Source organism: Plecotus auritus (assembly GCF_963455305.1).
Source record: "Plecotus auritus genome assembly, chromosome: 13".
NCBI classification, from domain to species: Eukaryota; Metazoa; Chordata; class Mammalia; order Chiroptera; family Vespertilionidae; genus Plecotus; species Plecotus auritus.
In genome coordinates, this window is record NC_137779.1 from 27,639,241 (window position 1) to 27,654,228 (window position 14,988).

At 41.5% G+C, this 14,988-nt stretch overlaps 1 protein-coding gene across 9 annotated transcripts in view; it reads left to right on the forward strand.

The window, feature by feature from the left end:
* The window catches only part of HORMAD2 (HORMA domain containing 2), a 52,611-nt gene that overhangs the window by 14,960 nt on the left and 22,663 nt on the right, over positions 1–14,988 (forward strand). For 7 of the 9 annotated variants that reach the window (XM_080649804.1, XM_080649807.1, XM_080649810.1 and 4 more), the window contains 3 exons: positions 4,862–4,929; positions 10,364–10,515; positions 10,677–10,930. In XM_080649804.1, the coding sequence (XP_080505930.1) occupies positions 4,862–4,929; positions 10,364–10,515; positions 10,677–10,930 (474 nt within the window). The remainder of the gene's footprint in view (positions 1–4,861; positions 4,930–10,363; positions 10,516–10,676; positions 10,931–14,988) is intronic. The other 2 variants (XM_080649811.1, XM_080649812.1) reach the window with 1 other exon arrangement.

The following is a 14,988-nucleotide window of genomic DNA, read 5'->3' on the forward strand; positions in this document are numbered from 1 at the left end:
AACTCGTAGTAAGCCCTGTGTTTTATTATAAATTTCACCAATTCTTTATTATGAGATTTTAAAAACTACTTAGGGGGACTGAAAAGTAAGCATTGAGCAGAACTGAGCCTGTTTCCTAACATGTTAACATTAAGAATCTCTGCTTGTATAAACACCATATTTTATTACTTATTTTAACTGATTCTGAGTCCTTTCTGTTTGTGGCCTTTTGGAAGGTATGGCATAATTCTAAACTTTTTTTCCAACTAAATTCTCCCCTTTTTGACCTTTTCCTAGATTTTCAGAGCTTTACCTCTTTCTTTCTCTAAATTTCCTTCCTCTGCTGATTGAGTTCTATTCATCCTCAAGGCCAACTTACATCCAGATATTTCATGAAAGCCTCTTTACCTGTTCTGATCACACTGATTTCTTCCTTCTCTAAATTCCTTTTTCATCAGTAACCCACAATTTAACACTCTCAGTTGATTCATGTAGATTACTTTACTTCCCAACCAGATTGTGAATTCTTGAGAACAAGAGATTTGTCTTGTTTTCTGTCTCCCAAAGGGAATATTATATTCTTGGGCATGTGATAGTTACATGTGCTGCTTTGAGGAAACTGTGGCGGTGGCATAGAAACGGAGGGAGAAGCCTTTCATTCTTCTTACTCTCTTTACTTTCTTCCTATCTTTCTTTCCGGTTCCTTTACCTTTTTCTTTGCTTTCCATTTTCCTTCTCTAAGCCAATGGGTTTAGCCTAATTAGTGGCATTCAAGACTAAATTAAGCATTTTTAGTCTTTAAAATCCTATCTTGGCAAGATCATAAATATGTGTTTGAACAAGTGGAAGAAAACTGGTACATACAGGCGGGTAACAGTTCTTTAATGCCAAAGTACCCTGGGTCTTGGTCTCTTGTGTCACTTCAGAATGCTTCCACCCACCCCCTCTAGCTTTAATGGGAAGTTTCCCAAACTAAACCCTCCTGACAAATTGTTAATAAATTGGTCACTTCCTTAGTGCAGTAAATTATCACGTTTTCTTATGCATACACAACTTCAACTCTGAAATCAGTGGTTTTGAGGTAGTGAAATGCTAAGCAAATTGGGCTTAACTACAGAAAAATCTTGCAGAGTGAAAAGACAGCTATTAAATGAGCTTTGCTACATGCAATAAATATAACAGTGAGTTAGGAAACAAAGGCTTATTATATGATAAGTTCTGAGCTATCATTTATGAGCCTGAAAAGTATTTTGAGTGCTTCCAGACTCTTCATTATTGGCATTTATCTGATAGTGTGCCGTGTTTCCGGACTCATTCCCATAGAACGGTATCCTCCGCTAAGCAAAACCGCACAGACAGTAACAATATTAATATTTACCTGAAGTGAAAAGGCATTTCACACATGGATTAAAGTTTGCAGCACACCCATGAGGAGTCTGTCACGGACATAATGGAGAACCACTGTCTTAAGTAAAGGATGCGTGCCTGGTCCAGAGGCCACAAGAGCTTGAGCAATGCCCAAAGTTGTGGTGCTTGTGCACTTGACGTTTTGAGATGAACTGACAAAAGTAACCAAAGTAGAAAAAAAAGTAGAGTAGTAAAGAGGGATGGCTAGTGTAGCTTTTCTGCAGACACACACTACAAAATGTGTGCAGGGTATTACTAAGAGGTGTAAGCCACAATGTAAATATGTGAAGGAAAGATTTATACAACTCAATGCATGATAGGCCCCTAAAGAATTACTACGTGAATATTGTGAGGGTACAAATCAAATATCAAATGTTTCATTCTCAAATGTTCTCAGGCAACAGATAGCACCACTGAGTAAAAGTTGTATATTCTCAGTTTTGCTAAACAATCTGTTTATAGAAAGGTCATAAAGGACCTATTCTTGGTACAATTTAAAACATGAAAGATAGCTCAGAGCATCACAGCTGGACTTGGCTGAGAAACATGGGCAGGCAGGAAGAATAGGCAGTTTGCGTGACAGCAATTACACTCAGCGTCAGCGAAGGGAGGCCGCCAGACAGCTGGCCTGTCTGAAGTGAAGCCGTTGCTGTGGGCACTCCAGTTTCACATACCTCTCCTACTGCACCGTGCTCCCTCAGTCATCTCGGGCGACGGGTTCCAGGACCCCTGTGGATGCCAAAACCTGCAGATGCTCCAGTTGTTATGTAAAGTGCTGTGGTATTTGCGTTGAACACTTTAAGTCATCGGTAGATTGCTTGTAGTGCCTAATACAATGAAGTGCTCTGTAAATAATTGTTATACTGTATTGTTTAGGGAATAATGACAAGGAAAAAAGTCTGTTCATGTTCAGTACAGATGCACCCCTCATAGGCTTAACTGCATAGTGCACGTCAGCAGCCACGTAGCATATTTTTTTCCAAATGTTTTTTTAACTTTTTTTTTTTAATCTTCATTTAGGGAGGGATAGAAGGAGAAGGAGAGAGAGAAAGAGAGAGAGAGAGAGGAACATTGATGTGAGAGAGACACATTGATTGGTTGCCTTCAGGCCAGGGATTGAACCTGCAACTGAGGTACGTTCCCTTGATTGGACTCAAACCCATGACCCTTTAGTGCTCGGGCCGATGCTCTAACCACTAGCTAGGGCCCAAATAGTCTTCATCCTCGCTTTGTTGAATCTGCAGATGTGAAACCCGTAGATACACAGGTCTGACTGTACTCACGAAGCAGCCTTCTGAACTTGGTTGGATTTTTTAAGTCTTGCTAGAAAAATATTTTTTCTCTTTTAAAATTAACTCCATTAAAAAATCAGTGTTCTTCGAGTTTAAGCAGGTGAGCTAGTTTTTCTAGGACCTGATCACTTGTGATTAATGGAATAGCAAATCTCTATATATAAAAGGCTAAGCAACGGTCAGACCATTCGACTGTCCAGCCGATAGCTATGATGTGCACTGATCACCAGGGGGCAGACGCTCAATGCAGGAGCTGCCGAGCTGCGGTGACTTGGCAGTGGCGGTTCTTGGGTGACGCACCCCAGAACCAGAGAGGAGGAAGCCCGATTCCAGGGTGCGTCACCGAGAACTGCCCTCTCACAATCCAGGACCCCTCGGGGGATGTCAGAGAGCCGGTTTTGGCCTGATCCCCACAGGCCAGGCCGAGGGACCCCACCTACCAGAGAGACTCCCCCTCACTCCGTAGACGCCCTTCGAGCTGCAGCGCCACCCCAGGTGCAGCCGGTCGGGAGGGACCACGGGAGGTTGCTCCAGGGTGTGTCCAGCCTGTCTTGCCCAGTCCTGCTCACTGGCCACCTTCTAATTAATTTCCTTCCAATGTGCATGAATCCATGCACCGGGGCACTAGTCTAAAGAAAAGTAACAAGAACATTGAGACTTTTTCTGGTCAATCTAACATCCTCATTCCCACATTGCCAAGGAACAAATAGATAAATGAAGGGTATATCTTATGTTCTGACTTAAACTCATATCTTTTTCCTGTCTTTAATACCTTCTCCAGCTCTGTGGACACACTATAGTATATCTGGGCCAAATGTTTGCTTCAACTACTAGGCAAATTATATTTTAATTGGAGTATATCGCTCATGAGGAAATTTGCCCTTCTTTATTTCTAGCTTTTCTAACAACGAGGGGAGAAGATAGCAATAGTACCTAGTTTTAAGTGCAGGATAAACAAAAACAAGACCCAAAATCATAGATCCTAGTTCCTTTTCTAATTTTCCCAGTTTTCCTGTTGCCATTCTAATCTCTGAATTACTGCAGTAGCCTCTTAATTGCTCTCATGGTTTCCACTTCTTTCCTTCTGGACTCTTAAAACAGCCAGGTGATCGTTAAAAATGTACGTCACTCCCATATGTACAACCCTTCACTGGACTTGGGTTCTCTTATAATAAAATCTCAACCCCTTACGGTGACTGACAGGCCCCCCACCTCCTCTGCAACCTCATCTCCTGTACTCTCCCCTGCTCACTCACTGCCAGCCACTTGGCCTCCTCTCTGATCCTGGAAGAGGCTTTCTTTCTTACTCCAGAGCCTTTGTATTGCTGTCCCCTCTGCCTGGGACACCTCATGGTCCCCTCTTGTCACCCAAGACTCAGCTCAAACAGGGACCTTTTCTGTCATGTTCACCTCGGTGACTCCAGTGCCTGACACGAAGGTCAGTAAATATGTTACATGAATAAATGGTTTCTCAACCGGTTCCACTGTCATTTACTTACGCTGGGTCACGTACTTGACTCTGTGCCTTAGTTTTTCCAGCTTTAAAATGGTAACCATAGCCCTAGCCGGTTTGGCTCAGTGGATAGAGTGTCAGCCCACGAACTGAAGGGTCCTGGGTTTAATTCCATTCATGGCCACTTACCTCAGTTTCAGGCTCAATCCCTGGCCCTGGTCGGGGCACATGTGGGAGGCAACCAATGGATGTGTCTCTCTCATATCAATGTTCCTCTCTCTCTGTTTCTCCCCCTCCCTTCCACTCTCTCTAAAAAAAAATCAGGAGAAAAATCCTTATCTCTATATCTGCAAAGATTATTCCTGAATAATGTAATGCTGTGAAACAAACAGGTAAGTAGGAAGTATAGTAGATACAAAATGAAAATGTTCCTTATCTATTATCAGATAAGATTCTGGATTTGTTTTTAAATTTATTTTTCAATTACAGTTTACATTTGATATTATTTTGTATTAGTTAGAGGTGGATAGCATAGTGGTTAGACAATCATATACTTTACTAAGTGTTCCTCCTGATATTTCCAGTCCCCACCTGGTACCGCACACAGTTATTACAATATTACTGACTACATTTCCTATATTGTACTTCACATCCCCTCAACTATTTTGTAACTACCACAGGATTTCTTTTGTAAAGTAATTTATTTCTCTATTCCCTTTGCTGTTTCTAGAAAGTGACTGAGATATACCAGTTCAAATTCAAATACACAAACGAAGGAATCACTATGGATTTTGACAGGTAGAATCTAATTGTCTAATGAACACAAGAAATAGATATGATTGGGGTGAACATAAGCCTCTTGAGGCCACAGATGGGCCTCATTCTTCCTTTCTAACTCTCCCAATAACCCTACAAAGAACACAGCACTGCTCTAAAGAGGGGTTGGGTAATTGTTTAGATTTCCGGTGGGAATAGGGGCTTCCTCTCTTCTTTCCTCTTTTTTCTCATAGGTGTTGCTAGGAGGGTCTAAAGCAGTTATGCTGAGTGGTTAAGAGTTCCAATTCCTAAGGCAGAGGATCTAGCTTGGAACCCCAGCTCTGACTGTTACTGGTTATATAACTTTGGACAAATTACTCAGCCTCCCCAAATAGTAGTATGCATAGTGGAATTGATACTAAGTATCTACTTCATATGGTTGTTGTGATGATTAGTTATAATGCATATATCGAGCTGTGCCCAGGCCTGGCATATAATAAACACTCAGTAAATGGTACCTAGTGGTGGTGGTGGTAGTGGCGATAGTGGTCCCTGAAGGCCATGGTGGTTGGTAGACAGCACAGCAGTAGAACTTACATGAATGAGGCTGTCTACATGGTGTTGATTGAAGAGCTCCAAAGGCTCTGTCTTTCCACTAAACCAGAATGTCTCCATTGCTATGCCAAGATATTGGTCCTCTCTGCCCTCTGAATCTGGGGTAGATGAAACCGCTCAACGATTTGCTTATAGACACAATCATTGTCACTGCTTACCTCAGTATGTCATACAAAAGTAATTTTCTATGTATGTCTTAGCATGGAAAAGACGGGGAAGCACCGTATTTTCCTAGCAAGTCTCAAATTTCAAGTGTTATATATACTAATCGGTTAAATAGCAGAGACAAGGACATTTGCTTCCGAAGGTTCTTAGTGCAGATGGAGATGTTTTATTAAAGAGCCACATTTATTTTCTTTATTTTCTTACCAGGAGCTTTTGGGTTCAGAAAGAGCCAAATTTTGCTGATGCGATGGAATGGAAATGGAGGGGGTGGAAGATGGTGAAAAGCACGGGGTGACAGAGGACTCCGTGCCAAGGGGATGAGTTTCCCTGAACGGAATGACTCTAAAGAGAAATGTGGCCTAATTCTCAATTTCTGTACTATTAGCTCTGTTTCATAATTTATTGCAAGTTTGAGGATTTCTCTCCAAGATTCACTTCCTCAATTATTTTCTCATCTGTAAGACTTACAGATGGCACTAGGATGTGAAGAGGAAGTAAGTTCTAGGAATGAGAATGAAAATATTAACCATCATTAGCTAACATTTGTGTAGCACTTTACAGATTGTTCAGCACTTTTCATACATATTCTCTTACACAAAACAGTTGCCTTTATCCTCTAAAATTCAAATGTAAGAACTACTGACAACCAGAGAAATCTCTCTCTCTCTCTCTCTCTCTCTCTCTCTCTTAAGCCTCACCTGAGGATATTTTTCCATTGCTTTTTAGAGATAGTGGAAGAGAGAGGGAGAGGCAGAGAGAAATACCAATATGAGAGAAACGTATCGATTAGTTGCCTCTGGACCAGGTACTGGGCTGGGGAGGAGCCTGCAATTGAGGTATGTGCCCTTGACCAGAAATTGAACCCAGAACCCTTCAGTCTGCAGGCCAACGCTCTATCCACTGAGCCAAACTGACTAGGGTGAGAAATTTCTTTTGTTATGAAGGCATGTATGTCAAGAGGTGAGTGGTGAGGAGAAACCAAGATGGCGGCATAGGTAAATACCTAAACTGCTGCCTCGCACAACAATATCAAAACTACAACTAAAAGACAAAACGGACATCATCCAGAACCACAGGAAGGCTGGCTGAGTGGAAATTCTACAACTAGAAGAAAAGAGGAAAGCACATTGAGACTCAGAGGAGCTGCAAAAGGCTGAGGTACGGAGACTCGCATGTGGAGAGGACGGGCGGCTGGCTTTCTAAAGCGGGAGGGAGATGGAAGCTCCCGACTGCACTGAACTCCAATCCTGGGCGAGACGCTGGGAAACCAGACTCATTCGGGGGGAATCTGGACTGTCAGGAAAAGAGAAAGCACACTGAGACTCGGGAGCTGCGGAAGGCAGAGGTCCGGAGGTGAGTACGTGCGCGCACAGAGAAGACTGACTGCTAAATGCACAGGCAGCTGAGTGTGCGGCTGGCTTTCTAAAGTGGGAGGGAGATGGAAGCTCCCAACTGTGATGAACTCCAGTTCCGGGCAAGTTTCTGGGAACCCTGACTCATTCGGGGAGAAACTGGACTGTCCAGCAGTGGGCGAAACTCAAGGGCGGCTTTCTCTCAGAGGTGCTTGCAGTGATTACCGAGGGACACTGAGTCCCAGGGACCTCATAGGGCAGGGCTGACGGGAAACCAAGGCTGTCTGCTCCGCCCTGAAACTCCGCCCCATCCAAGCTGAGCACAGAGGCTTTTGCAATTTTGCAAGTCTTGTCTCATAAGAGTGTCTCCAGCGCAGAAGTTCTCCCAGCATAGACACAGCTGATCCTCACAGCCAATTGGCCTGGAGGTCAATTCCTCTCAGTGATACCAACAACAATCAAGACTTAACTACAACAAGGCTGAGCACACAATCCACAAAGGGGTGCACCAAGAGTGTCCACCTCAGGTAACTGGGGAGGCTGAGCCACTGTGCCCTATAGGACACCTACCACACAAAGCTACTCTACCAACTCAGGGAAGCAGCGAAAATGCGGAGACAAAGAAACAGATCACAAATGAAAGAAATGGAGGAAAGCAAATGACTGGATATAGAGTTCAAAACCACGGTTATAAGGTTTTTCAAGAATTTCCTAGAAAAGGCCGATAAATTTAGCAAGACCCTCGAGGATATGAAAAAGGACCAACTAGAAATTAAACATACACTGATTGAAATAAAAAGTATTATACAGAGACCTAACAGCAGACTAGAGGACCGTAAGAATCAAGTCAAAGATTTGAAATACAAAGAAGCAAAAAACATTCAGCTGGAAAAGCAAAAAGAAAAAAGAATCCAAAAATTTGAAGATAGTGTAAGGACAACCTCAAGCGTACCAACATCCGAATTATGGGGGTGCCAGAAGAAGAGAGAGAGCAAGATACTGAAAACCTATTTGAAGAAATAATGACTGAAAACTTCCCTGACCTGGTGAAAGAAATAGACTTACAACTTCAGGAAGCACACAGAACCCCAAACAAAAGGAATCCAAATAGGACCACACCAAGACACATCATAATTAAAATGCCAAGAGCAAAAGACAGAGAGAGAATATTAAAAGCAGCAAGAGAAAAACAGTTAATTACCTACAAGGGAGCACCCATACGATTGTCAGTTGATTTCTCAACAGAAACTATGCAGGCCAGACAGGAGTGGCAAGAAATATTCAAAGTGATGAATAGCAAGAACCTAAAACCAAGATTACTCTACCCAGCAAAGCTATCATTCAGAATTGAAGGTCAGATAAAGAGCTTCACAGATAAGAAAAAGCTAAAGGAGTTCATCACCACCAAACCAGTATTATATGAAATGCTGAAAGGTATTCTTTAAGAAGAGGAAGAAAAAGGTAAAGATAAAAATTATGAACAACAAATACATGTCTATCAACAAGTGAATCTAAAAATCAAGTGAATAAAAAATCTGATGAACAGAATAAACTGGTGAATATAATAGAATCAGGGGCATAGAAAGGGAGTGGACTGACAATTCTCCGGGGGAAAGGGGTGGAGGGGGTATGGGAAGAGACTGGACAAAAAGCGTACACCTATGGATGAGAACAGTGGTGGGGAGGTAAGGGCAGAGGGTGGGATGGGAACCGGGTGGAGGGGAGCTATGGGGGAAAAAAAGAGGAACAATTTTAATAATCTGAACAATAAAGATTTATTAAATTAAAAAAAAAAAAGAGGTGAGTGGTAAAACAAATGGCCAAATCTTTTAGCTACTAAGAAGGAGAGACGGTAATACATATTACTGATTTCCTAGAAACCAAAGGTAGACATTTGTTTAAATAATCACCATATAAAATTACCTATCACCTCTTCCATGGTAAAGATAATTTCCCTTTTAAAAGAGTGCAGGGGAGTCTTGAATATGATTTTATATGAATATGACGTATACTGAAGAATCCCATGAGCTAAATGGCTATCTCTGGTTACCTATTTCAAATTGGTTAAATCCTGGTAGACAAAACTGAAGGTTATTCGGAACTGAAACAGGAACAAATGTATTTACTTAACAATGTTTGTTTTAGGAATTCACACTGCCTCCAATAGTTCAATTACCGAGGATTATTTTTCAGTATTGAGTGTTTACTATGTGAGAGGCAGTGTGCAAATATATTATAGTCATACTTCTTCCTGGAAACTACTCAAATGTGAAACGAATTGGGGATGAAAATTCTTGGGAAAAAGAAAACGTTAGAATTAGAAAGTAATTTGTCCAACTTGTTCATTCATTCCTTAATTCAACAAATATTTATTGTGTACCTACTGTAGCTGGGCGCCAAACTTAGTACTGTGGAGAGGAAAGGTGTAGACACTCATAGTCTAGAAGGGGACATACAAACAGCTATAAACAAGGGTGAGGTATGGGATTATCAGGGAAGACTTCCTTGACGAGGTGACACATGGCTAGGTATTAAAGAATGAACTCGGAGAGTCAGGAAGAGGAGTGAGAAAAGCACAGGAAAGCAAAGTGTAAATGCACGTGGATGAAAAGTAACGATAGTGATTGCAAATGAAGGTGGGGGTGAGGGCATGGCTGGTCATGAAAGGCATTGTACACCATTCTCGAATTTGATTGAAAGGTGATGGATGTAATAGAAGAATTTTAAGCAAGCGAGTGACACGAGCAGATTTTTCTATTAGCAATATTATTCCAGCGGTGGTGTGGAAAATATTTTTCAGTATGAACAAGAAAAAAGCAGGAAGAATAGTCATTATCTTAATCCATGTAAGAGTGAGGAGGGGATATCTCTGAGAGATAACCAGATGATAGAAAGGCCCAGAGTTGATGACTGATTTTATACTAGAAAAGGTGTAGAAATGTGTGTAAGCTTATCTCATAAATGAGCTAACTGACCTTGCGTGTCCATGTGACTTGACTGAGGTCATTCAGCTAATAGCAGCAGAGCCAATATTAGATGTCAAGTCTCCTAATTCCAAATCCATTGTTCTCACTCTAATAGCATGTAGTCATTTTTAAATCAAATTTTAAAAAATCAGGTCATATTTAAAATACTTTAAGGGAACTTGCTATAAAGAAATCCTTTGTATATACATTGTAAAAAATACAACCTCTCCTCTAATTTACATTCTAAAAGAAGTCTCAAGAGTGTCCTGATGTTTAATTTATTTTTATTTGATTTTATAGTAAAAAGTGTTGGTCTTTTTAAAGGTATTTTTGATATTGTATATGATTGAAAAGTATGCTTTTTTTATATGGTTATAGCAGCAATACGAGCATTGAAAGTGGGACAAAGAGGGGACATATTAAGAAAGCCAGCATTCTCCTACTCCGTAAATTGTATATGCTGATGCAGAACCTCGGACCCCTTCCTAATGATATTGTACTTACTATGAAACTCCACTACTACAACGCAGGTAGGTGGAGACCTCTAGTCAAATTCCTCCTGAAGTGCTGAAGTAATGTTTTATGTGAAGAGAAGGATTTTGCAAGCATCAGAAAACTATGTTGCTACACATGAAAGATTCACCTGATTGGTTCTGTGGAAACTCAGTTTTCTTCCCTCTTTATTTTGCAGTGACCCCAGATTATTACCAGCCCCCTGGTTTTAAACATGGGGTGAACTCACACATCCTGCTGTTTGAGGGGGAGCCCGTAAACCTGCAAGTGGGAGTACTCTCGACTGGCTTTCACAACATGAAACTAAAAGTCATCACGGAAGCCACCAGAGTGTCTGATTTGGAGGATAACCTCTTTCAAGAGAACAGCGTTTCCGAGATCGCCCATCCGGCTCTGGACTGCGATGAGGAAGAAGAGGGATGCAACAATCAAGTAAGGCAAAGCTTTAGGGCGCCTCCAAGCTGCAGTTAAACACGGTTGACACAGTTACTGTACAGGTCATATCCCAGCAGCAGGGTCTCATGCAGTGTGCCAGGTATAAAAGCCGGGTAGTTTTGTTACAGTTTTTACACCTGGCACATTCCATTCCAGCCGTGGGCAAACTACGGCCCGCAGGCCGGATCCGGCCCGTTCGGCTGTTCTATCCGGCCCGCGGAGCCGAAAGAGCGGAGGGTTCTCTTGCTCTCCCCTCCGCTCCTTTACTTTGAATTTATATTAGTTCACACAAACACTCCATCCATGCTTTTGTTCCGGCCCTCCGGTCCAGTTTAAGAACCCATTGTGGCCCTCGAGTCAAAAAGTTTGCCCACCCCTGCATTAGACCCTAACCTTAAGGAATGTTTATTCTTTTTTTTAAAAAAAAATATGTTTATTGATTTCAAAGAGGAAGGGGGAGAGACAGAGAAAGAAACATCAATGATGAGAGAGAATCATTGGTTGGTTGCCTCCTGCACACCCCCTACCGGAGATCAAGCCCGCAACCCAGGCATGTGCCCTTGGCCGGAATTGTACCTGGGCCCCTCCGCGCCCCCCCCCCCCCCCCCCCGCCCAAGCCCGCAGGCTGACTCGCTATCCACTGAGCCAAACCAGCTAGGGCAAGGAGTGTTTATTCTTTTTAGAAAATTTTAGATTTTCTATCTTTCATTTATAAGTAATAAACATATTAAAAAAGAGTCCAGAGGCTTTGCTAGAAAATAAATGATAGAGTTTTATTTAAGGGTCTTAGAATTTGCAAACTGAAAGCAAAGCTAGGCAAAAACCCAAAAGTGTTCCAGAGAGAATCAGCGATCCACTGCCTCCTGCACGCCCCCCTATTGGGGATCTAGCCCGCAACCTGGGCATGTGCCCTGACCAGGAATCAAACCATGACCTCCTGGTTCATGAGTCGATGCTCAACCACTGAGCCACACCAGCCAGGCCCTTAACATTTTTTAATCCAAGTATAATATATATACAGAAAATACATCGTAATGATATAGCTCAATAAATATTAACAAAATGAACATCAGGTCTAATGTAAAGGTGAGGCAAACAAGGTGAGAGTGAGTGTCTCCTTAAATTTTGCTCCCTAGGTATCCTGTTTGCCTCACCCTTGCCACAGCCCTATGGAGTAAACATGTTAAATTAGCACCTAGATTAAGAAACAAAATACAAGTAGTCCCCCAGAAAACCCACTCTTATTTTGTAGTCACTGTTCCACTCAACAAAAATATCTCTATCCTGACTTCTTTTTTGTTGTTGTTGTTAATCCTCACCCAAGGATATTTTTCCATTGATTTTTGGAGAGTGAAAGGGAGAGGGAGAGAGAGAGAAACATCAATGTGAGAGAGACACATTGATTGGTTGCCTCCCAACATGCCCCAACCAGGGCCAGGGATCAAACCTGCAACTGAGGTATGTGCTCTTGGCCAGAATTGAACTCAGGACCCTTCAGTCCATGGGCCAATGCTCTATCCACTGAACCAAACCAGCTAGGGCTATCCTGACTTCTATTAGCATAGATTAGCTTCTCTTGTTTTTATTTTACAGATGTAGAATCATAGAGTATAAACCACTCAACATTATGTTGTGATATTTGTCCACAGTTCTGCATATTGTTATAGGGCATTCTCACTTTCCATCTAGTTGATGGGCATTTGTGTAATTTCCCATTTTTTACTATCTATATAAAAGCCTAAGTGACCGTTTGATCGGTAGCTATGACGCACACTGACCACCAGGGTGCAGCCACTCCGCCTGGTAGGTTAGCTTGCTGCTGGGGTCCAGCCGATATGGGTGACACTAGCCGGACACGCCCCAGAGCCCTCCCACGGTCTCTCCCCAGCCCCGATTGTACACTAGTGGGTCCCTCAGCCTGGCCTGCGCCCTCTCACAATCTGGGACCCCTTGGAGGTTGTCCATGGGCCAGGCTGAGGAGGTACACGAATCCATGCACTGGACCTCTAATTAGGATTAGTACCTCTCTGAACATTCTGCTCATGTTTTTTAGTGAAGTATGTACACATTTCTGGTAGGAATATAATTGCTAGGAGTAGAATTATGGGGTCAAAGGATATGTGTACATTTAGCCTTTAATAGGTACTACAAAAAATTTCCAAAGTGGTTGTGCCAATTCACACTTCCATCAGCAATATATGAGAGTTGTGGTTGCTCTACATTCTCACCAACCCTTGGCATTTTCCATCTTTTTCATTTTAACCATTCTGGTGGGTGTGTAGTAGTATGTCAGTGTGGTTTTAATGTGCATTTCCCTGCTGACTAATGAATTGAGCACCCTTTCATATGTTAATTGGCCATGTTGGATATCTTTTTTTGGTGAAGTGTCTTTTCAGGGTTTGTCATTTTTTCTATTGAGTTCTATTGGGTTGTCTTGCATTCTTACTGATTTTTAGGAGGTCTGCTTATACATATCTATATATATAAAAGCCTAACATACTAAGTGTCTGACCGTTCGACTGTTCGACTGGTTGCTATGATGCGCACTAACCACCAGGGGGCAGACGCTCTGACCATTAGGTTAGCTTGCTGCTGGGGTCTGGCCGATCGGAACAGGGTGAGATAGGCCAGACATGCCCTGGAGCCAACCTCCTGTGGTCCCTCCCCAGCCTCTAAAATATTTCTTCTAATTAATTTCCTTTCAATGTGCACGAATCTGTGCACCAGGTCTCTAGTGTGTCTATATACATATTCTTCATATAGGTCCTTTGTCAAATGCATGTATTATAAATACCTCTTTAGTATTTCTTATAAGGCAGGCATTCAATTAATAAATTCTTTCAGGTTTTGTTAATCTGGAAATGTTTTTATTTTATCTTTGTTTTTTAAAGATAGCTTTGCTCTCCCTGGCCAGTTTGGCTCAGTGGATAGAGTGTCAGCCTTCAGACTGAAGGGTCCTGGATTCAATTCTGATCAAGGGCACCTGTCTTGGTTGCAGGCTCCATCCCTGGTCGGAGTGCATTCGGGAGGCAACCAATTGATATGTCTCTCACATTGTTGTTTCTCTCTCTGTCTCTCCACTTCCCTTCTACTCTCTCTAAAAGTCAATGAAAAAAAAAAAAAATCCTTGGGTGAGGATTAACAACACTAAAAACTGAAGATAGATTTGCTTGATACAGGATTCTTATTTGACAGTTTTTCCTTGAACACTTTGAATATGTTATCCTACTGCCTAATTCATCTCCACTGTTTCTGCTGAGAAGTCAGCTATTAGTCTTATAGGGTTCCCTTGTAAGTGACGAGTTGTTTTCTCTTGTTGCTTTTAAGATTTTCATCTTGTCTTTGGCTTTTAGCATTTTTACTATTGTGTGTCTGTTTGTGGATCTTTTTGTATTTATCTTACTTGTAGTTCATTGAGCTTCCTGGTTGTAAAGGTTAATGTTTTCAATAAATTTGGGATAGTTTTAGTCATTGTTTATTTAAATATTTCTTTCTCACCTTTCTCTCCTTCTAGTTCTTCCATTATGTGTGTGTTGGTGTGTTCCCCATTTCTTTGAGGGTCTTGTCATTTTTCTTCATCTCTTTCTCTCTGGTTTTTGGGTTGCATAATCTCTATTAATCTGTCTTCAAATTTGCTAATCTTTCTTCTGTCAATTCATATCTACTGAAGCTCTCTAGTAAAATTTTCATTTCAGTTATTGCACCTTTAGTTCCAGAATTTCCACTTGGTACTTTTTATAATTTGCATCTCTTTATTGGTATTCTCTATTGGGTGTGACATTGTCATACTTTCCTTTGTTTCTTTAAAGATGATTTTCCTTAAATCTTTGGTCATGTATATGATGTATACTTTGAAGCCTTTGTGTGTTAACTTTGATATCTGGTTGCTGTCACAGGCATTATATGTTATCTGCTTATTTTTATAGTGTATGGGTCATACCTTCCTATTCCTTTGCATGTCTTATAATATTTTGTTGGAAACTTGACATTTTAGATCATATATTATAGCAACTATGGTTATGGTTCTTTTCTCACCTCTTGGGCTTGTTATTGTT